A 23,044-nucleotide genomic window follows, 5' to 3' on the forward strand; every position below is an offset into this window, starting at 1 on the left:
TCAAACAAACTTGTCTCTCTATTGGTTTCTTCAATGTGACACACTTAACAACCTGCACATTCAATTAGTGAATGTGTGGGAGAAAGCAGAGAGTGATCATGTTCATTTGACATGATTCACTCCAATGAATCCGGATTAGGAATGTAATTGGCAGGTTCCATTACATATGTAACTCAAGGATTACCTGTACACTTAAAATATAATTGAGCCACTGTTCAGGGTTGGAAGGCAACTGTGACCTTCCAAGTTGGAAACTGGAAGAAAATTATTTTCAAGTTGGGACAAATCTTCTTAGCTTAGGGAAAAGTTACCAGCATATCATCTTATCAGATCAAAAGGCTGCTTTTGAGGCAGGGCTTCCCTGCCATGTAAATAAGTTTGTACAATTTAGCATTTTACAATTTGGGGTATGTCCAGCAATGTTTGCCTTGAGAAGGATCTAAGAGCTTATTTCTTCATAACTGCATCTCTAAGTCAGATATCCACAATATAAGCTGTTATAAAATGTCACCAAGTCTATTTGCCAATGACATGTATCATGATAGCAGGTTCAATCATTGACCTGCTATCAACATGGGGCAGACATTGTTTTGTCAAAGTGCAGATGCCAACAATATTGTTTATTGGAAGTGTTTGAACCAATGTTGGGAAATCCTATTGTGTATAAAACATGACGGGGAACCTTCCACCAAGCAGGTGCTGAATGAACTCGGGAAGGCCAGTGGGGTTTGGCCAGAGGGCCACCGCAGATGACCAAAGGGAGTCAATTGATTGAATGGATAACATCATTATCAGGTTTCAGTTTTGTCAGAAAGGAAGCTTGTGATAAAGCACCCCTGCTACCAAGAGCGAAGGGGAGCACCTTCACCCTCAACTATTGCATGCCTCCTTTCTCCACCTGCCCAAACTAACAAAGAAGGTGGGCCACTAAACCGCCCGCTCGCATTCAAACCAGAGAAGAGGGAGCAACCCACCCCTGGTCTGTCTGTCTGACTCACCCATTATATATACTCACTCTTAAAAGTACCTGGCAATACCCTCGGAGGGCTTCAGAGGGCAGCTTCTGCAGAAGCCCTGTCGAGTGAGAACAAGTTCCCACCATTACAAAGTCTCCGAGGCTGTAATTGTATGGGGTGTGCGCATGCACCTATGTTTTCTAAGGCGTGGAGCCATGGCAATGTTCTGCGTGGCCAGCGATGACTCCGGAGCCTATCCGCGGGTGATTCCGTGGAACATGAGGGTGGGTCTAAAGTTTAGCGTTCCAATGGTCTTAGTGACCCCTGTGAAAAGGTTGTTCAACCCCCAAAGGGGTCACGACCCACAGAACCGCTGCACTAGAGTATTGGACTGGGTTAGGAGGGGTTGGCCACAGGGAACAATGGAACCAGAATACCGCCCCTACAAAATTTGGCAACAGGAGCTGTCTCCTCTGGGGTACCAGAGTAGTCATTCCGGCCCCACTCCAAAAGCCAGTGTTGTCCACATTGCATGAAGGTCACCCTGGCATAGTGTAGATGAAGGCGTTGGGCCGCAGTGGTCAACATGGTCTTGAATGTCACCCACTGGGTATCCAGATGCCAGCAATGCCAGGAGTCGAGGCCTCTGCCACCAAATACCCCAGTTCAAAATTGGGGAACACCAAGGTCACCATGGTCGAGAATCCACATCAATTTCGCTGGCCTATTCAAGGGACAGACTATCTTAATAGCTGTGGATGCCTTCTCCAAGTGGGTGGAAGCTATACTGATGTCCTCGACAACCTCTGAAGTAGTAATTAGGACTCTTCGATAGCTATTTGCAACCCATGGGTTGCCAGACCCTCTAGTCTCGGATAACAGGCCTCAGTTGACAGCAACCCCTTTTGCAGCATTCTTAGCAGGCCTTGGAATCTGCCACGCCCTGGTGGCTCCTTTTCACCCAGCAGGGAATGGCCTGGCAGAAAGGATGGTCCGCTCCACAAAAGAATCATTGGGGGAAATGAGCCTCAGAGATTGGTCGTTGAAGATTGATGAGTACCTCCTGGTGCAGCATGCCACACCATGCCCGTTGACTAACATGAGCCCGGCCGAACTATTGATGGGCCGGAGGTTAGGAACCACCCTAGACCGATTGCACCCAGAACACCAGAGCACCAGAGAAGCCCAGAGTCAACCAGGGAGCTCAGAGGGTTCATAGTAGAGGCCTTGGTCTTTGCCAAGAAATGCGGGCAGTCCCTTGTGGTTACCTGGGACAATATTGAGAATAACGGGGCCTTGCTCATGCAAAGTAGAATTAGAGGATGGCAAAATATGGAGAAGACATATTAACTAATTAACGGGGACAGAAAAACACTTTAGATTTGCAACCACCAGAATAGGCCCAAGGCAGGAGCCGCACAAACTCAACGCCAACGGCCCAATCAAATACAGAGCCTCCAACCAATGATGAGGACAATGATGAGCAAGCTGATGACTTACCTGCAGATTCTGACCAGATTCCAGCGATGGTCCGTCCAACAGTGGTAGTGACAAAGTTCCCATTAAACCCAAGAGCCATGGAGACCCAGCCTTCCTCTTTGCCAGCCAAGGCACACTGAGGGGATCTGAGCGGGTTCAGCGCCACCCAGCCTACTTAGCAGACTATGCATGCACTCTCTAGGTGAGAAGGAGTGTTGTGTACGAAGTTCTCCCTCTGGTCAGTTTGACTAGGGGGCACTATACTCGCCTCTGATTGGTCACCTGTTGGACAGCCGGTATATATATAAAGAGCTTGCAAACAGAGTCTCAGCTGTTGTCATTAACTGAGAGATGTGCGTGTGAGCTGCCGCTTTTGGCAACCTTGTTAGAACTAAACCTGTTAGTTATTTGAAGCCTGACTCTCCTCAGTCATTGACTCTGCGGTTCTCCCAGCTAGAACAGGCTCCTTCCTCACCTTCGTTTGCCAGACATTCAGAGAAATTTATATTCGTGATGGTGGGTCCGGCTGGGGAGAGCAATTCTGCCCCCCACCCAATCCCTCCAAAATGACACAATAACTTTCCATTGGGAGGAAGAGGGGGGGCCATGAAGGAGGGGACACACCAGATCCCTTGAACACACAGACAAATGGCACCTCTCAGACAACTCTGCAGTTTTGTCTTTTCCGTCAGGCCAGCAAAACTCCAACCTTTTTTTAAAAAATCGCCGTAATCAGTGAAGGCCAAAGTGGTGCTGCCCCGGCTCTCCTTCCAGGCTCCGCTGCGCTTCCCTCCTTGCTGGTGGCGCCTTCCTGCGTTCCCAAGCTGAGCCCTGAAAGCGCTCCTTTCCCACTTTTATCCTTAAATCTTCACCAAAATTGCTTTGTCTTTTTCACCTGTTTAATCTTAACCAATCTTCATGATCTTTACAACCTAATTCCAAGCAAAAACCACTAGATAACTAATCACATAAGGAGGAAAGGAGGAAAGATAAAAAAGAAATAAAAAGGAAAACATAATGAAGTAGAGAGTGATGGAGAGGATGGAAATCCCAGTTACAAAGTAGGAGAAATAAGAAATATACTCAAGACCTATAAAGAACTCGAATGCCTATACACAACTGGCAGATGTTATCTCAAACCATTGTACCATATCTTTCAAAAATCCTGGAATAACAGGGAATTACCTGAAGATTAGAAAAGAGCTGATGTGCTTTCCATCTTCAAAAAAGTAGAAAAAACAAACCCGGGAAACTACAGACCAATTGGCCTAATATCAATACCTGGGAAGATACTGGAAAAAACCATCAAAAAACAGAAATGAATAGTTATAACTAGTTGCCAGCATGTTAAAAAGAGATCATGCCAAACCAATCTTATTTCATATTTTGATATAGTGACTAAATTAGTAAACCAGTGAAATGCTGTGAATACAGTATATTTAGACTTCAGGCATTCGACAAAATAGACCACAACCTACTTCTGGTAGGTTGAAAAAGCTAAAAAAATGTGAGGTAGACAGCATCACCTCCAGAGAGATTTGACAAACTGTTCTCAACGAGCAGTCCCTCATGGTACTACATCTACATGGAGGGAAGTAAGCAATGGGGTACCAGAAGGTTCCCTCTTAGGCCCAGGACTCTTCAATATCTTCACAAATGACTTAGATGCGGGAATAGAAGGGGAATGCATCAAATTTGCAGATGATACTAAGCTGGCAGGAATAGCCAACACCCCAGAAGACAAGATGGGGATCCAAAGAGGTCTTGACAGACTTAAACAATGGGCTCTATCCAACAACATGAAATTTAATGTGGAGAAAAGCAATGTTTTACATGTGGCTGGAAAAACCAAAGGTACAAGGACAGATTAGGCGAAACCTGGCTCAAAAACAGTAATTGTGAAAGGGACCTTGGAGTCCTAGTGGATGATCACTTAAACATGAGTCAACAGTATGCGGCAGTGTCAAAAAAAGCTCATACAATCCTGGCTTGTATAGACAGAGGCATAGAATCAAAATTACGTGAAGCATTAGTACCACCACTTTATAAAAGCCTTAGTAAGACCACACCTGGAATACTGCATCCATTTTTAGTTACCACATTACAAAAAAGATGTTGGGACTTTGGAAAAAGTGCAAAGAAGAGCAACTAAGATGAATAAAAGCTCGGAGACTAAAATATCTGAAGAATGGTTGCAGGCCTAGAAGGGCTAGGAGGGACATGACAGCAGTATTCCAGTATTTGAGAGGCGGCCACAAAGAAGAGGGGGGTCAAGCTATTCCCCAAAGCACCAAAGGGCAAGACAAGAAACAGTGGATGGAAACTAATCAAGGAGAGAAGCAACTAGAATTAAGGAGAAACTTCCTAACATTGAGGACAATTAACCAGTGGAACAGTTTGTCTTCAGAAGTCGTGGGTGCTTCATCACTGCAGGTTTTAAAGAAGAAACTGCCATTGGACAGTCACTTCTGTGAAATGGCACAGGGTGGACTAGAAGACCTGCAGGGTCTTCCATCTCTAATCTGATTGATTGATTCTGCCATATTTTCATCCTTATGGAATCTGGTTTGAGAGGGCTTTGAAGTGTTATGGCTGCAGAATAGGGGATTTTTGGTCCAATCCTAGACTATGTTGGAATGTTTTTCTCTTGGTTGTGAGAAGAGCTGCCCAATAGGCTACCATGCTGGTGGATCAGTTGCCAATTTGCTCTGTCCTCCTGGAGAATCAAAGAAATTCCATTTGGAGAAATCGCTGTGGCTGGGAGTGAGGTGGAAGTGGAGGCTGCACTTGAAAACCTGGTCAGGGTCCTGAGTAGGTCTCTTAAGCTAAGTATTTGCAGTTTCCCAGAAAGAGATGATTTCCACCTTTCTGAAAACTAGGGCTGTGTTTGCTCTTCTGTGGCTCTCCCAGAGCTTCACATCCAGATGGTGAGGTGTCCACCTCTTTATGGGTAATCTGGAACTCTCCACCAGGTTCCCAATTGAAATGAGCTGTGCTGGGTATGCAAAAATTCTCCCCCTTCCCACCCACTTTCTGTTTTTCCTTTTAAACATGCCTCTGTAGCCCTGCTGGCTGGTCTGTACACATGTCCAAAGCCATAGTTCAACCCTGAGATAGAATAAATTTATTAGCAAGAGGTAATCAGGAAACATATATTTTACAAAAAAAAATGGAAATTTTCTTTTCCAAATAAGCTGCAGGTTGAAATATTTCAGGTCTTGAAAGACAATTCTCATACCAGAGGGTATTGCTTACAGCAAAGGTTTCTGAATTCAGTTCCCATAGAGCATGCCTGCTAGTCAAAAAATCACTTGGGTTTATACACTGTACACTGTAAAAAATACATGATAATATTCACAGAGTAAGCACTACATTACTATATTCCTGCTAGCAAGTGGTTAGACAGGATTACAGTATATGTAATAAAAACACCTGGCCATTTCCCCCTCTAATTGTACATCATGTTACTAAGACATGTCACTATGTCTACAACAAAGCATACAGACAGAAGCGCCAAAGTGGGGGATGCAGCAGAATTGCTCAAAGGGACAGAGGGCCTCTCCCTTCCAGGGCCTCAGGCAGGAAGTCCAAATGGCCTTTACCCCCCTCCCCTGCCACACCCCAGGCCTGCCATATGAGGCCCAGAGCCCCATTGGGATGTCCCCACCAGCTCCAGGAACTTTGGAGGGGCTCCCAAAGAGATAGATGTCTTCCCAATGCAGATGGGAGACGTGGATGAGCTGCTCCTTCCAAGCCAACCACAGGCGCCTTCTGTTGGGCTGGCTGGCCTCCCTGCCTGTCTTGGGTGATGAAGAGAACCCAACAATCCTGGCAAAATGGATACCATCAAAGCTGCTCTGGAAAAGCTGAAGAACGTCCAGAGTAGCTCAGTTGGGGGGCTGAGTTTTCCCAACTACAGGAGGGGCCATGAAACTGGGGCTCCAGGGCAAGTGGGGCAACTCAGTGCCCCAGTCCTGAATCCCTCCAGCCCAGTTGCTGCCAAGAGTCAACAAAGGAGAAAAGAGGCTTGGATCAAAACCAAGGACTGAGTAGTGGGGAGGGGGAGGAAAGGCCGTGGGAGGAAGTCAAGGAACAGAGAGGAGAGGCGACACACGTCCCTGTGCCCTGGGCTGGTGGGTGCAGCTGCTCTGTTCTTAGGTGGGGAGCTTTGGCTCTATCTTCAGAGAGGCATCATAGAGACCCTCTTCATCCATCACAAAGGACTGATCCAGGAGGTACTGGGTGACCTGGAAGAGAGAGAAGAGCAGGGGCAGAAGAGGCCGGGGACTCCAGGGAGCATCTGCCCCAGTGCCAGTCAGTGGGGGCAGAGGACAAGGCTGGGCCAAGAGGGTCTCTCCCAGAGCATCTGTCCAAGGTGCCAGTTGGCAGCAGCTCTTCAGGAGCTGAGCGGCAGGAAACAGAGGCCTGAGAAAGGGTCCCTTGGGCATGTTGGGAGGGGAGAACTAACCCCACTGGGGAGGCAACATCGTTCACCCCACTCGTTTCAGGAAAGAGACTGAAGGAGGGAAGTTGAGACTTCGCTGGCAGCTGGCTGGGGACTTGTCTGCTGTAGGTCACTGAAGGAACCAAGTCGAGGACTCTGCCCCCCCCCCCCGAGTTTTCTCTTCCAGGACATGCTCTCCCGAGAGTTCAGGGAGAGGCTGTGGCCCAGTAACACCAAGGCCTGCCTCTTCCCCATGGCCAGGTGGTTCCCCCTAAATGGCGGTTCTGTCTCCCCCACCCAGACCCTCTCCTTGAGAGAGCTGAGCAGCCGCAGGTTCCTACCTTGGCCTGATGCTCGATCTTATAGGCTGTCTGCTGAAACTGCCGGATCTCTCGGATGATGTGGGAGATCTACAGGGAGAGAGGAAAGAGGCCGCTGTGCCCAAAGGTTGCCAAAAAGCGGGCGATGGTCCCAGAGAGAAGGGCCAGGTCGGGGGAGCATCGGCAACATGGCGGGGGTGTTATGGCAAAGTCAGGCAGGCAGCTGGCTGAGGGGGGAGGGCGACTCAGTGCCCCTGCCAGGGAGCTCACATCCTCATTTTAGAGAAGTTCACCAGGCCGTCCTCAGTGTAATTGGGAGTTCCCTCTTCAATGACGCCAGATCCGTGAGGTACATGCCAGGTAAGGGACGCAGGGCGGATCACAACTGAGAGAGGCAGAAAAGAGAAGCTCAGCTGGCAAGACCAAGGCAACAGGGCTGCTTCCAACGATCAACCGACTCCATCTCCTGAAAATGCTCTCCTTGGTCCCTTTCACCTGCTGTTCCCCTTTCCCATTTTCTCTGAGTCATGAGAATTGGACCAGGAAGAGGCCTTTGCCTTACCTCATCCGTTTGGTCACATCTAAGCTGCAAATCAAGTCACAGGATTGCTTGTCTGTAGAATTTTGCTTTAGTCACTGAGACTGAAATGATCTTTAGGAGTTCTGGAATCTCCAGGCGGCTGCTGCTGCCTTCAGCACAGTGATGAGGTCCATGCAGACCCTCCAGCTACCCCCACATCCCTGGCCATCCCCCCAAACCCTCTCCAAGCATTGCTGCAAAAAAGCCAAAGGCATGTAGGCCTCCCCCACCTTTTGAAATCAGAAACTCTGTTTGTTTAAAACCCTAACCTAGATTTCACAAGCTTTTTCCCCGACAAAGTCTCTCTCTCAAACCTCCCTCTGGAAATGAGGCAAGTGAACTTTGGCTCCCACCCAAAGCTATGAGAAATCCCCCCCCCACATCTCTCCCCTTCCTCTGCTGTTTGGGATGGAGCTGGACCACCCCAGGTGGCCTGCTCTGCCTCAGCCACAGCAGGACTGGGCCCTGCTTGGTCAGAGGCATCCCAAGACCTGACAACCCCCCAACTCCCCCACCCTGCCAAGGGGGACCCGATGATGCAGGCGGTTGTTCCCTAACTGCCACTCCTCAGCCTCCTTCGGACACGTGCCCGGCACCATCTCTGTGGGCAGGGCTGGTTGCAGCCTGCCCCTTTGCTCTCCTCTCCTGGAGTCTGCCTGACAGTTCTGCAGGCACCAGCTGCCCAGGCTGGGCTGACCCACACATGTGAGCAGCAGAGGCAACTTACTTTTTTAGAGCTTCCCTCAAGTTTTTAAACCGTCCTTCTGAAGACACCAGCCGTTGTAGCTTATCGATCACAGCTTTGGTCTGGGAAGAAAGGAAAGAGTGCCAAAAGGGGGAGCCAAAAGGTGAAGGAGCCTGGGCCAAAGGGGCTTGTCCCAGAAGGACTCAGAACTTCTAGATGGACATGCCGATGACTCGCTGGGGGACTATGCCTTTGAGCCCATGGGGCCTGATGATCAACAAACATCCGATGCTACCTAGCATTGATGTGCACTGATGAGGTTACCTAGTCAGGTAGGAAATGTCTTGAAAGCAACCAACCCAGCTCAGGCAGCACCAAGGACCCACAATCAAATAATAAGTTTCAGGAAGTGGGAAGAATTCAGGGGGGAAATGCAGTGGCTAAGAAACAGTCCCCTCCTTTTGGGTATGGCTTGTGGGCAGAAAGCTGACAAGGGCCCTGCGGGTGGGAGCTTCTCCTGGCACCATGAGGAGCCTGAAGCAGCTTGGCAAGAAGAGGATTGGCCCATGAGTTGAGTGCTGCCAGAGGCTCCGGTTGTTCTCAGCATCCATTATCATCAAGAGAAGAAAAAGTGAAACGGGCAGGTGGCTGGTGGATTCTGCTCCCAGGGGAGGGGAGAAGTCCTGGAAGGGGGGGAGAGGACAACCCAGACGGACAAGGAAGAGACAGAGAAACACTCACAGGCCCCCAATGAAGCCTATGGTCCTCATAAGAATCGCACCACACAAGGACCATCAGGCACTTTGCACCATCCAAAAGCGTGGGAACCCTGGCAAGCGCTGGAGAAGCCATTGAGCCGCACAGAAGCTGCTGGCATGAGCCACGTGAGGCTTTTGATTTCCACGTGTGCAAGGAGTATTACGTTACTTGTATTGAGGGTGGAAAGAGGGTATATAGGACCAATCAAGCATGCCAGGCCATGGGGAACTTTTGCCAATACCAACTGCCTTACGCTCTGCTTGGTGACACACGGCCCACGAAGAGGAGAGAGGACAAGGAATCAGGAGGATGGGGAGCCTCCCCCCCCCCGACTAACACCAACTCCCCCAGCCACCTCAGACTTTCTACATTACTCCCAGGCCCCGCAGGGGAGAAGAGCAAGGAGCCACCCCTCCCTCCCAAAGTACTACCAGCCCAGCCGCCTCGGACTTGCGCTGACCCGCCTTCTTTGCGGACTTAAGAACTGCGTTTTTTAGCTGGTTTGCTGAGTGTATGAATGTTATGAATGTGAGAGAGAATGCGCCCACTTTTTAATTTAATTAATTATTGTATACTGTATTGTATTTTAATGATTACTGTGGGGTGTGTCTGAGGAGAATGTTTGATTAGTGTAATGAGGGACCAGGGAGTGTCGACCTGAGGCCCCCCCTCCCCCACTGAGTGCAGAAGCAGAAGTGGATGGGGGCCCAGACCCGCCTCCCGCCCTAGAGTGAATGGTGCGTGTGGCCCGAAGCTGTCAGGATCTGGATGGGGGTGAACAAACTTGTGCTCAATCCCGATAAGACCGAGTGGCTTTGGATGCTGCCCCCGAAGGACAGCCTAGACAGTCCATCCTTAATCCTGGGGGGGGGGGTGAAAATTTACACCCTTCAGAGAGGGCCCGCAATTTGGGGGTCCTCCTGGATTCGCAGCTGACACTGGAACACCATCTGTCGGCTGTGACTAGGGGGGGCCTTTGCCCAGGTTCGTCTGGTGCACCAATTGCGGCCCTATTTGGATCAGGAGGCACTTCAAACGGGTTATTCATGCCCTTGTCACCTCAAGGCTGGATTATTGCAACGCGCTCTACATGGGGCTACCCTTGAAAAGGGTTTGGAAACTGCAGCTAGTCCAGAATGCGGCCGCGCAAGCGATATTGGGTGTACCGAGGTACACCCACATTACACCTGTCCCTCCGCGAGCTGCACTGGCTTACCAATTGGTCTACGGATGCAATCAAGGTGTTGGTTATTACCTTTAAAGCCTACATGGCTTAGGGCCAGCGTACCTGCGAGGACTGCCTACTGCCACATACCTCCTAGCAGTCGGTAAGATCCCACAGATTGGGCCTCCTTCGGATTCTGTCAGCCAGACAATGTCGGCTGGCGGCTCCCCAAAGGAGAGCCTTCTCTGTGGCTGCTCTGACCCTTTGGAATGAGCTACCCCCAGAGATCCGGACCTTACTCACTCTCATGGCCTTCAGGAAAAGCTGTTAAACCTGGATATTCCTGCAGGCCTGGGGCTGGTGACCTCACTGTTGAGGTCCAGCCCCGATTAGAACGAATGCATGTGTTGTGATTTTAAATCTGTCTTTTTTTATTATTATTTTTTCTTCCTCTTCTTTTTTGTAAGGCCGCCCGGAGTCCTCGGGATTGGGCGACATATAAATTTTAATAATAAATAAATAAATTTACAACTCCCTGGGACAGGGCAATTCAAAGGCAGGCTGAGGAAGATGGATCTTGGCATATTTTCTGGATAGCTGAAGAAATAAAGCCATCCCTGTGTACACAATTGCTTCCTGCTTGCAATCTCTCTTCTTTGGACCACAATTTTGAAGTCAGGAAGTCACCCCGGCTGATAACAGCATCCTTAAAAACATGTCCAGTGGGGGTAAATGGTGCTGCTCTGTCAAGAAGGACACAATAACTCCAAGCTGCAAAGGGTCCTCAGAATCCAGCCACTGGCTTTCTGAAGTGTGTAAACACACAAGATTAGGATCTCATTTCCAGAAAACAGGAGAACAAGCGTGCACAGAAGCCCTTCCCAACACCCCCGTCCCAACTGCAGAGCTTTGGAGGTGGGGCTCCTGGGGCAACTCACCGGCTTTGACACCTTCATATCCAAGTCTTCTTCAGGCGGAAGATGGCACTGCGGTTGAAGGCCGAGGTGATCTCCAGACAGCATTGTAGTTGTGCAGACACCGGCAAATGTCAGCCAACGCCCACCCATTTCTCAATCGTGCTCACCCGGCAGCCATGTCCTCATGCGGAGGATCTCGGAGGGCGATCAGGTTACTGATCTGCAAGGGGTCATCAGGAGGGGTGGGTGGACGTTACAGCCCCTGGAAGGGTTTTGTGTGAGCCCGAAAAGGCCCTTGCCTCTCAAAGAGAAGGGGGGAGGCGGAGGCTGAGGGAAGCTGGTAGCAAGGCTGCCCCTCATCTGCCCTTACCCACAGCAGAAGGAAGACGCCATTTCTAGATATCTACTTAACCGAATTAATTTTAGAAATGTTATAAAGGTGTAAGGTATTGGAGATCTATTGAAAGTTGCACATGAATGCCAGTAGATGGTTTGGTGTCTTCTAATATAAATGAGTCTAGATAAAAACATGTTTAAACAATGGTAACTAAATGAGAATTATGTATAGGGATAGTAAAATACATAACTTTTCTTTTTTGACTTAAAATGTACAACCTGATTTGAATGAAGCATATGTAAGGATTGTGGAAGAAACGCACAGAATATATTTGTAACCAATCAATACGCTTTCAACAAGATGTAACGAAAGATGATTTTTTTTTGTTTAACTAAAACAATAAAAACCTTTCTCAAAAAAAACCATGGGAATCCTTTCAACTCTCACTCAAGCAGGCTGGAATATTTTCCCCTGGAAAAGGAGCACAATGCTCCCCGTTAGGAGAAGGTTGATCTGTACAAGCAAGAGGAAGAAGAGTCCCCGTTGCCGCATATTCTGCAAACAGGCAAAGTCTGGGTCCCGAATTCTGAGCTGCCCCTGCAAAACCCCACAGAGACTTGGACCCGCAGCAGTGGCACTCACATCATTGAAGTGCTTGGTGTTCATCAGGATATAGGGTGTTCGCTCATTCTTTTCCACCTTCATCCATCCTTGTCCAAAGAATTCTCTGCAAACAAGAGGTCTCGGGATGAGCTGAACCCACTCCAGAATTTCTCTCCTGCCCGACCCACCTTGTCCTGCACAGGAAGTTCTTGAGGAAATGTGTCTCCTCCTAAGGTCTTTGCAAGTGGATGGGGGGAGGCAGACGTATTCCCACAAGCCCCATGGATGTGATGTGGGGGACAGATGTCTACGACACATTCATCTTCATCTTTATTTGGACCTGTATTTGCAAAATCATCCACAGGACGCTCACCCACCCCAGCTGAATGCAATTTTGCATCCTTTTTGGCTGCCCTCCAAAATGAGGGCTCCGTACTCATTCATAGGGTATCGTCAAAGAGCTCCGTACTCACTCGTAGGGTATCGTCTTGAAAACCAGGTGATCCAATAAGGTGAGCTGCTCAGCTATTTCTAAAGCTGAGTGATTTTCAAAGGGTTCTGCTTTGACCCCCATAGCCTGAAATGGGAAAAGAAGGGGCTGCTTGGATGGGGTCCCCAAATGAAGAAGAAGCAAAAGAACCTGCTCAAATACCCTGGCCAAAGTGGAGCTGGATCCTGACAGACCTCAGCCTCTTCCCATTCTTGGGGAGGGAAGGTGGTCATGACTAGGCCAGGAACCCCAAAGGGCTGGGCACTTTGTGGTAGGACACTCCAGTCCACAGCAGCAACTCCAACCACATTCTGCATCTCCCAGAACACTGCAGGCCACATATGAAGGAAGCAGCACAAATAGACAATGGAGGCAAAAACGGGGGAAGGGGGAATGCTGAGGCCAGGAGAAAGACCCTCCCCAGCAGCCAGAATCTGGCAGACTAGCAGGGACATATGGGGGCAGGAAGAAGGGGGAGGGAAGTGCATCTGACCTGCCCCTTGATCTCTGACCACTGAGACCCACTCAGGGAGCCTTGGAGGGAGGCCACACCAAGAGCCTGGCAGTGAGTTTTGGCTGGGCTTGGCGAAGTGGAGGAGGGAATCCAGGCCCTCCCTTGCATTTGAGTCCAGAAGCTGCTGATTCAGAGCAAGGCCGATATAAGCAGACGTAAAGTAAGATTTGGACATTAAGTGTGAAACCTACTGGGTCAGGCTGGACAGCCTCTTAGAGCCCCTTTAAAGCCACATAAGCATTGGAACTTGCGAAAGAAACAGGAAGCCAGTGCCTAACCACAAGATGTCCCTATGTCAAAAGCCTATGTCAAAAGCCTATGTCAAAAGTCCAAGGTTCAATTAAAGTTCCGTTAATGACACGTACTCCATAAACAAAAGGAGAAATAAGACCCCATCTCCTTATAAGGCTTTCTCCTCAAGGTAACCACTAAGAAATGTGTTAAGTATTTCCGTGTTGCAATGCTTTTGAGAATGTATAAGAATACGTGCTTCGATAATTAAGGTTCAGAACTTGCAATGCTAAGCCATGGGCTAGCTTTCTGAACTGGCTGCCAAATAAACTTTTCCTGTATCCTGAGAAGTCTAAAGCCTGTCATTTTCTGCAACACCTTAGTTTGCGACCCCACTCCTGCTCCATCAGGCCCAAGCAAGGCAGGACAAAGTCACTTCCAGTTCCTCGTCTTCTGAAGAAGGCCAGGAGATCAACAAAACCACTGAGCTCCAGAAAAGAGACACACCTTGCTTGAGATTCCTGTTTTCCATGATGGAACCTGGCTGTCCTACATAGGACAAATCCAGGAAGTCAGAAAGGTTTAAAACCCTCCTGAGCCTGGATGGATTCTTGCTCCCATTAACTCAACCCATCAACACAGAGATATTGCACACATGGCATTTTTTGGAGGGAGAGGAAGTTACTCCAAAGAGGCAAATGCTGCTCAGCCCAGGAGAGATGCCAGGCTCTCTGGCGCTCTTCCTCCAGCGCTTGGCAGACAGGACTCATAGGATGGGCAAGAAGAGCACATGCATGGCAATGAGTCTCTGCTTCTTATCCTGGCTCACAGTTAGGCATGAAGAAGCTGGCTCTCTCCTTAGGAACATCTCCAATATAGGCTGACACAGCCTCACTTGGGGGCCACGCAGAGAAGCCTTAAGGTACTCATTATGCTCCTTAATCTTCCCAACTCCATCCTTCCATAGGAATGGATCAAATTAGGTGCCCCATCAAGTTGGGGGTCATAAACAAATGCCCTCCCTTGTGGACCTGAGATCTTACCCAAAACACCTCTGCCTCTGCCCTCCCATCACCAGTCGAGTGCTTAAGGCGGCCAGGCTAATAAGGGGGGGACCATAAGTTCTAGTCCTGGACTTAGGCATCCAAGCCAGCAGGGTGACCATAGGCCAATCATTCTCTCCCAGCCCAACCCACCTCACAGGGTTGTTGTTGTTGTTGAAAAGAGGATGAAGGGTGAGCACAGGGTGGATGCATCACACGCTGCCCAGGCCCAGTTTAGTGAAAGGGAAAAAAGTCCCAATAAGTCATGTGATGCCACCATGACAACATGAGTTTGACACCCCTGGTATAGTGGATTTGCCCTGAGTAACTTGCAAAAATAATAAAGGCAGGACATAAATAAACAAACAAACTAACAAACTAAATAAATAAATAAATAGCCGTCAGCTGAATTTAGGATTAGAAACAAGAGCCAGGAGGTGCTTCCCAGTTTACACTGAGTTGAGTTAAATTCCTGCTCAGATGTGCTTCTGCTCAAATCTGCTTACTTGATTGCTATCACAAGAGCCTCAAGCTGAAGCTCAAGAGGTTGCCGATTGGTCTAACCCAGTGGTGAAATTCAAAATTTTTCCCTACCGATTCTGTGGGCATGGGTTGGTGGGCGTGGCTTGGTGGTCATGTGACTGGATGGGCATGGCTTGGTGATCATGTGACTAGGTGGGCAAGGCTTTGTGGTCATGTGACTGGGTGGGCGTGGCTTGGTGGTCATGTGACTACCCGGTGGGCTGCACAAAAAGACACACACAATGTAAAAGCAGCTGGACTTCACACAAAATGGCCCCTGCAACATGCAGGAACCTCACAGACAATCAGGCTGTGATTTTCACGCAGCTGATGGTAGCAAAAAATGGTTTAAAAAAAGTTTTACAAAAGTTCCAAGATCACAGGGCACAGCTTATTGTCGCACAGCTGATCGTGGTAACTTTTCTTTACTTTTTAAAGCATGTTTTTACTAACGGTTTGGCCGAACCAGCCTGAAGCAGTAGCATTTCCCCTGGTCTAACCCTAACTCAAAGGGCACCAAGAAGGGAAGATCGTGCAGATCTCGTCAGCTTCTTGAGGCCTCGGGCGGGCTCAGCCCACACCAAGACCTCTGCTGCTGACATTCTGACTTCACCTTGGCCTCACATCCTTCCTTCCCTTTTGAGATGACTAGAAGACAACAACACCCCAAAAATCCATAACTCGTCAACTTAATGCCAATCTTAACAACTGCATTGTTACACAGGTAATACTGGACTCACTTTGTGGACTATCAAGCCCAGTGTTGGCTCCAAAACACAACAGGCTCCTAGTTTAGGAAACGAACCAAACTAGCACAGGCTGCTTTGTGACCCACTTGGGGACCCCAGAAGACATTACCATTTGCAAAATCTCTTCCAGGGTGATCTGGTTGTCTCCGGGGTCATCCTGGGTCAGGGTCCTGGCAGGCAAGTAAAAATGGAGAATTGCAGCAGTGAGTTTCCTGTGACAGAAACTGGGAGGCTTCAGCTTTTTCTGGGGAGGGCCTGTGTGGAAGCTGAGGGTTTCTCTGGCTCTGAGCTGCTCCATCCGGAGCCTCCGGGACGGAGATCGTGGGAGTCTGCTCCCTCAAAGCAAAGGAAGATGAAGCCGGCTGAAAAAACCCTCTCCCTTCCATCAGAAAGTCAGGCTGCTTGGCCTGAGCCGACGGTCCAATGAAGTGTAGCATTTGGGGCCACCAACACTCAGGGGCCAGGCCGGGTATCACACAGTCCCCTCCCCGCCTTGCATTAGGACCCTCATCTGTGGCGAGAGTAAGATGGCAACTCTTCCCTTTGTGACCCGCATGACCTGCCTTATGATGTTGCTGGCGGCTTTTCTCTCTTGAGTCAGGAGTTCCGGGTCGTGCATCACTTCCTCCAGAAAGCTGATCACTTTATACTTCAGTTCCTCCTTGGTTTCAAAGTCCTGTCAAAGGGATATTTGCCACAAGCCCCGGTGAGGCCCAGCCGGTCAGGCAAGCCCAGCCCTCTTCAGCCCAAAGGCTCTGATCACAAAGGGAGGCCGAGCCATACCTGGGCATGCTTAGAGACCCAGTGCCTCAGGACGTTGAGCACCCGGTTGGTCGCTGCCCTCCTGATCACAAACTCTTTGTCGCTGTTCCTTTGGTCAGGAGGGAAGCCTGCAGGGCGAGAGAGAGTCAGCCTGGAAACCCACCTAGGAGTTGGGCTCTATGGGGCCCAGGCAGTACCAGCAAGCGGCCTGCAGGACACTTGCTGGCCTGCCCTGACCCTGCCCTGGATGATGGCTCCAGCCATTCCCTGGCCTCCTCCCACAGGCAGCAAGGCTTCCTGGGAGGTTTGCGGGCCCAAGAAAAGGAGGAACCACCCGGCCCAGAAGACCCTTCCTCTTCTCCCACCTGCACTGGCCAACGACATTCTGCGGTACTTCTCTTTGGTTGGGGTCCCCTCGTTGGCTCCGGCAGTGGCAATGGCGAACGCGGAGGCGGCTGAGAGAGCGCTGCTGCGGCTGTTCTCCAACTCTCGGCAAGAAGTCATCACCACCCCATTGTTATAGGAGAACAAAGGAAACTCTGCACAGGATGGTGTGGGGGAGGCAATTCAGATCCCATCTGGCAAGTCTCTCCAGTGGGCTTCCCTGGGAGGATCAGAAGCCTCCGAGGGCTGACCCTAACCCTTTGCACCTCCATGGGGGCCAGGATCAGCCTCAACCACAGAAGCTCCCCATTAGAACAGCCCAGAGTAGCCTCCTGCCAGGAGTGAAGATGGCTTCTCTGGGGCCCCTCCCCCTCCCCCACAGCCAGCTTACCTGAAGAGTTCTTTCCTCTGACCAGTTTAGGGGTTGTTGGAGACTTGGTGGGGGATACCTCTGGTTCTGCTTCCTCACTCTGGGCTGCCTCAAAGGCAGAATCTTCTCGGGGTGACTCTTCGGAGCCTGGCAGAAGAAGCAGCAACAGCTTTAGACATTTCTCCCAAACGTTCCTGACGGGCAAGTTGTGGGAGGAGGGGGAGCAAGGAGGAGGAGGAAGAAGAAGGAACGGAGAAGAAAGAAGAGGATCAGGAGACAACTTTGAAGGCAAGGTGGCTGAAGGTTCCATACTTGTCAGCCCCTCTCTGCTTTCAGCAGATTCACCCAGGGATTTGGGAGCCATTCACTTGGGTCTGTCCAATCTCTTCATCTGAAATTAACCCAATGCAGGAAGCAGCACCAGGAATCCAAAGTCCTGTGGTGCCCTGGCCTGCACTGGAGAAGGTGGACCCAAACCTCTTCCCTGGCTCACCTGTCTCCTGAGATTTAGTCGGGGATGAATTCTCACTGCCACATCTACCCGCCCACCTGGCACCTTTCCACTAAGCCTGTGGCGTGAGAAAAGGGAGAGCTCCATCCCTGGAGCTGCTCTCCGGCTCCTGGACTGCCAGAGGGCAGAAGCTGAGATCGTTCCTTTGGGGCTACTCCTGACCTCCCAGAAGGGCTCACCTGTCTTGCTCAGAAGCGCTTCCTCTGCCTTTTCAGTGCTCCCTTCTCCCTCGTCGGAGATCTTATTGGAGTAGCTGCCAGAGACGTAAAGCTTGTTGATGTCCAGGGTGGTTTTGCTGAAGGGCGACATGGCAGAGGAATACATGCTTGCATAACCGTTGGAAGAGCAGCTCAAGGCGGCCAGCTCCAGGGCCTTCCCTCCTGTGATGATGGGAATGTTCAAGGACAGCTTCCTCCTCCGGCTTGGTGAGGATGACTTGGTGATGGACAGAGGGGGAGGGGAAGAGAACTTCCGGTTGGCACGTGGAGACTTGGGGGGCTCTCCGTAGAGGAGCTTGGTGTTCTGGCTGCTGGCAAACAAAAGCTCCAGGGACCTGGCGGAAGACATCCAGGGACAAAGCTTTCACCAGGGCGTCTCCTTCCTCCTCTACGTTGCATCCCTTAATGACACAACTGCCTGAATTCCTCAAACACCGCATGACTTTACATCATCTCCCAAGAGAAGAACATCAGCCCCAAATCCCAGTAGAAGAAAATTCAACTAGTAGGAGTTAGTTCAAAAAGGTGAGGTCAAGGGCCCCCTTTCCCCACGCCTCTTCTTTTACCGTTGATGCAGGTGAATCAACAGAATGGATGGAGAAGATCAGGAGTTGAGGGGCAGCGGTTCATCCTCCCCCTCTCCAGATGGTGAGACTCAATCAGGCCAAGACCCCCTAGAGATCTGCAACTGGATGCAGCACTGACCCTTGGAGGATTCATCAGCCAAGTGCAGGTGGTCCATTTGTTCAGTGACCAGTCAAAGTTATAGAAGAACTGAATGGAGGGATTCACAACTAGTCCCCAAAGTTATGGCTGCTGCAAACACCGTCTGTGGTCACATGATCAAAATTCAGGCAGTTGGCAGCCCACCCGCAATTTAAGGCGCTTCAGCTCCTTCCACCAGCCTCCCCCCCCATCTATGCCCTTTCAGTCCCCCGCACACCACAGTCCCTGCTGGTCCAGTTGACCTTTGCCATCTTGGTGCTCCTGCTGCTGACCAAGCAGGCCTGGCGGCTGGAGAAAGCTGAGGAAGCCCCTGCCTTCTGGAAGCTCAGGCTGGGGAGGACCAAGGCCAGGATACCAAGGGGGGTCCAAGACCAGGAAGAATTCGGTCCCAGGATTGCCCCCACTAGACGGTGTCCGGCTTTATGACTGCATTGCTTGGTGATAGAAATTCCACTCCAGTTGTAAATGGAGAACTACTTGTAGCTTTTATGAGGCAGGCAGGTTCCATGTTTCCCCAAGCCAGGGGGAGCCGGCAACTGCCAGCCACACAATGAAAAGCTTTGCAAGCAAACGGGGGCTGTAATGCTAGACACTGTTCAAAAAGTGGGATTGGTCCACGAAGAAGCTCCCAAGCTGAACTCTAACTCTCCTGCCAAACTGAGTTGGGGACTGTGGGCCTGGGCTGCTGCTCTCAGGTTTGGGAGGAATTTTTCTGCCGAAGGTTGTCTCTTGATTTCTGAATATTGTCTTACTTATTGCTCCTGTCTTTCTATTAAGCATGCAAGCTGTTGTAAGCACAATCAAATCAGTACAACAAAGAAGTGTCTGAAAAGGCCTGGGTGGCTCCAGCTGTATTTCTGCCCACAGGAGGTTTGGGCAAAGTTTTTGGAGAACTCCTGGGCCCGGAAGGAAAGAGAGCTTCCAAAGGATGGGTGTGGTGAGGCTCCCCTCTGTATCTCTGCCCCATCTGAAGTGGGGACGATTTCAATTGCAGCTCTGTCACAGCAGCCCTGATCCTCAATGGGAGGGAATCAAGCATCGCCGCTTCCATTTCTCAAACTAATGTGAGCTGCTTTTCATCACTTTTGGGATCCTGTTTCATATGGGATTTGACCTGCCTTTCTTTGGGAAATTATCTTACCCAGCATTTCAGATGGTCATGCCCCAGCTTGATATATTTCAAGAATCACAATTAGGCAGGAGGCTTCTTGGTAGCTCTCATCTCACTAAAGCAAGAAGCCCCAGATATCCTATTAAAGGTCCCTCAGACCTGAACAAAGCTGATCTCAATCTTTTAATCTCTCCCTCTCTCCTCCCCTCTCCCCTCTCTTTCTCTCTTTCTCTTCCCCCCCTCTCCTTCTCCTCTCAGCCTCATTTGCCTATTTTGACCTTCACCCAAAGACTCACCTAGCAGGAATTGCACTGATCGGTTTCTTGTAGATGGTGATCAGCTTGTCCAACACAGTCATAGCCGTGGTGAAGACCCGGTACGAGTGCAGGAAGGTGTTGAGAAAGTCAATGCTGAGGAATCTCAGGTCTGTCAGTCTTTCCAGGAGCCGCCCCACACTGGCATAGCGGATCTGGAGGACTTTGCAGGAGTTCATGGTCTTGCTGAATCGAATGTCGACATCGTCACAGTACAGGCTGGTGTCTGATCTGGAGAAGAGAGAAGGGACGGAGAGAGGAAGCACAGCCAATCGGCCTCACCTGTGGTGACTGTAGCTTTCCCATGAGATGCTCACTGGCCTGAACCTTCAAGGGTTGGAGAAGAAGTTGACTGGGATGCTGGGACTTGCAGTCTGAGTTGCAGAACCACCATTTTGAAATGAGTCCATGCTACTTATTACAGAAAATCCCAAAATGGTTTACAACATTATTAAATAACAGATAACAATCCAGGTATAGTTAATTAATTTCTTCCTTTTAAATTGCATTTACTTGCTAGTGAAATTGATATAATTTCAAGTAACTTCCAGCTTCGTTATTCTGTTTTTCTAAAAGACTTTGAGCTCCAGCCAAAACATCCCATCCAGTTTTCTCTCCATCTCTCTGAGGTTCAGGCCAGTGAGACACTGGTGAGCATCTCTGTTGTCTGAAAACACACACACGTGCCACAGTTTTTGCCCTGTCCTCACATAATTCTGGAGCACAGTCTACACCCTGCTCTTCAAAACAGAGCAATTAACCCAGAAGTAGTTGTGGTACCAACTCCCTGTGTTATCAATGGCTTTGTTGGCAGGAAGCCTTTATAAATTAGGAGTTGCACAAAAAATACCCCCAACAATTCTAGATGAACACAACTGCATTCCTTACTTGATCATCTGCGGAACAGAAACTTTTGAATTTTCTTCAAAGGCATTCATCATGAGGCCATTACATCGGATGTTGTCTACACACTAAAACAGGGAAAAGAGATTTCAGGAAGCAGTAAGGATGGGATGGGAAGCAGTTGTGCTCTGCTGGTTTTCCCAATGGATCTTTGGGAGACATGTGTGTCTCCTGCCGGTGTTGATTCATTTGGCAACTACTTCCTCTTCCAAATGTGATTCTTCCATCTTTGATTTAGTCCAGAGGATGCCTTGCATATTGAAAAACAGTTAAGAATTTTTCTACAGCCCCAGGTCCTAACAACCCTAATCCTGCCTGGACAGAAAGTCTTGGTTCTTCATGGCTATGGTAACGGTTCTTTCCTCACCTGGCTGATGTCGCTGGTCCATGCAGCCTTTTCTTGCCTGGAGGAGGCCACCAGGATAATGGTGTAAGGTGCAGTGTCTTTAGGTTCCACCACGATCTTGAAGTCAAGGTGCTCCGAATCTTGCCCAGATCCTTTTTGTTTTTATTTGAGGAAGGAGAGAAACCATTTAAGAAGATGATCATGGGAAGAGAGAGCATTAATGGGGTAAGTGAAAGGAAGGGAATAAGCTGGGCTGGGCCTTTAGCTTCCAGCTTGAGTGGCAGGACGTTCGTTTTGGTGCAAATGCCTTTTCACCTTAGGGATTGAAAGGCCATCTCCTTTAATGTGCAGCAGCCACCCTTTCACTGCTGATGCAAGAGTGCAAGAGTGTGATAGCAGTAACTGAGGGGATCTTGGAAGAAGGGAGCAGGGGAGAAACGACCCCGTCCTCCGCACAGCAGCCCCAGGCTTGTGCTGTGCTTGTGTGATCAGCTCCCAGTGTCATGAACTGAGGCATTCTTTGAAGTGAGAAACCCCATTAAAAGCCTTCATTTAGCAGTGGGAAATGCCAGTGAAGGTTGTTGATTTTCTCCCAGAGCTGCCTGCTGCACTCGCCCTGGCTTCCTGCTTTATAGACAGGGGGGAGTGGTGGCCAGGCAGCCCTCTCCTGAGGCAGACTTTCTCAGGACTCCCAGGTATGCTCATCTCAAGCATCAACGAAGGAGGAGAGGCTGTATAAGTGCATAGAGCTTATGGGGAGACAGGGAGCCCCAATGCTGCTGAGGCTGCAGAGGACAGCAGGAAACCAGGAAAGAGTTTAAGGAGGGATTAAGGGGGGGATTAAGGTCAAATGCAAGCTGGGCTGGGCAGAAGAACTGTGTGCCAGGCTGGGCGGGTGGGAGAATAGGCTTGCTCTGGGATACATACGGTCCTCATCCGTGCTTTCCGTATCTTCCACCAGCGTGCAGTCAATGAGTGAAATCACACCGCCATTCTGGAGAAAGCACAGGAGAGGCCTTATGTGAGAGCCTCTCGTATCCCCACTGCTCCCTGACCCTCCTCCTACGTCTCCTCCATGCCACGAGAAATGCTCAGTCACTCTCTGTCAGGCGCACTTGGCATCCCGCTGCCATGTGCCGCCTCCAGTCATGACAGGGGGGGGTGTCTCCCTCACTGTGCAGTAGCTTCTGTAAGGATTGTGTGGCCTTCAGCAGGGGTGGTGGTGGAGATCAATGCCCCCCCATATATCCTAGAGAAACCTGTTGCTTGATACTCTGCCTCTCTCACCTTCGTCAAGTGCAGCTTCCCTCCAGAGCCCCGGGTGCAAATGATCAGGTGCTTGGAGAAGAGGAAGCACTGCCTCTCCCCTTCCTTCCTCAGGGACAGGGAGCCTAGTCGTCCACGCGTCACCTTCCCCTTCTCAGACATCGGCACTTGGATGAGGGACCCTGCGGGAGAAGAGGCCCTGCCGTCACAGCCCTTGGCCCCGGGGACACTGGCTCCTCTCCAGCAGCACCTACAGCAGGTCAAGTGGCCGTCTGTGGTGGGGACCCTGTTCAGCCCAAACCTTTGCCCAGGGATTTCAGAGCAGGTCTGCGTGGACGG

The 23,044-nt window shown here is 50.0% G+C and overlaps 1 protein-coding gene across 1 annotated transcript in view; it reads right to left on the reverse strand.

The window, feature by feature from the left end:
• Positions 1-6,589: 6,589 nt before the first annotated feature.
• RASGRF1 (Ras protein specific guanine nucleotide releasing factor 1) overlaps positions 6,590-23,044 on the reverse strand; it is a 47,971-nt gene continuing 31,516 nt past the window's right edge. Inside the window, 21 exon segments of the mRNA XM_032233552.1 lie at positions 6,590-6,682; positions 7,221-7,289; positions 7,466-7,533; positions 7,536-7,559; positions 7,562-7,584; positions 8,507-8,604; positions 11,347-11,405; positions 11,408-11,525; positions 12,285-12,369; positions 12,719-12,822; positions 15,904-15,964; positions 16,358-16,470; positions 16,578-16,684; positions 16,922-17,095; positions 17,332-17,457; positions 18,001-18,374; positions 20,173-20,421; positions 21,079-21,161; positions 21,461-21,600; positions 22,370-22,433; positions 22,727-22,887. Of these exon segments, the coding sequence (XP_032089443.1) occupies positions 6,590-6,682; positions 7,221-7,289; positions 7,466-7,533; positions 7,536-7,559; positions 7,562-7,584; positions 8,507-8,604; positions 11,347-11,405; positions 11,408-11,525; positions 12,285-12,369; positions 12,719-12,822; positions 15,904-15,964; positions 16,358-16,470; positions 16,578-16,684; positions 16,922-17,095; positions 17,332-17,457; positions 18,001-18,374; positions 20,173-20,421; positions 21,079-21,161; positions 21,461-21,600; positions 22,370-22,433; positions 22,727-22,887 (2,393 nt within the window).

The sequence above is a fragment of the Thamnophis elegans genome, chromosome 16, assembly GCF_009769535.1.
Source record: "Thamnophis elegans isolate rThaEle1 chromosome 16, rThaEle1.pri, whole genome shotgun sequence".
Taxonomy (NCBI): Eukaryota; Metazoa; Chordata; class Lepidosauria; order Squamata; family Colubridae; genus Thamnophis; species Thamnophis elegans.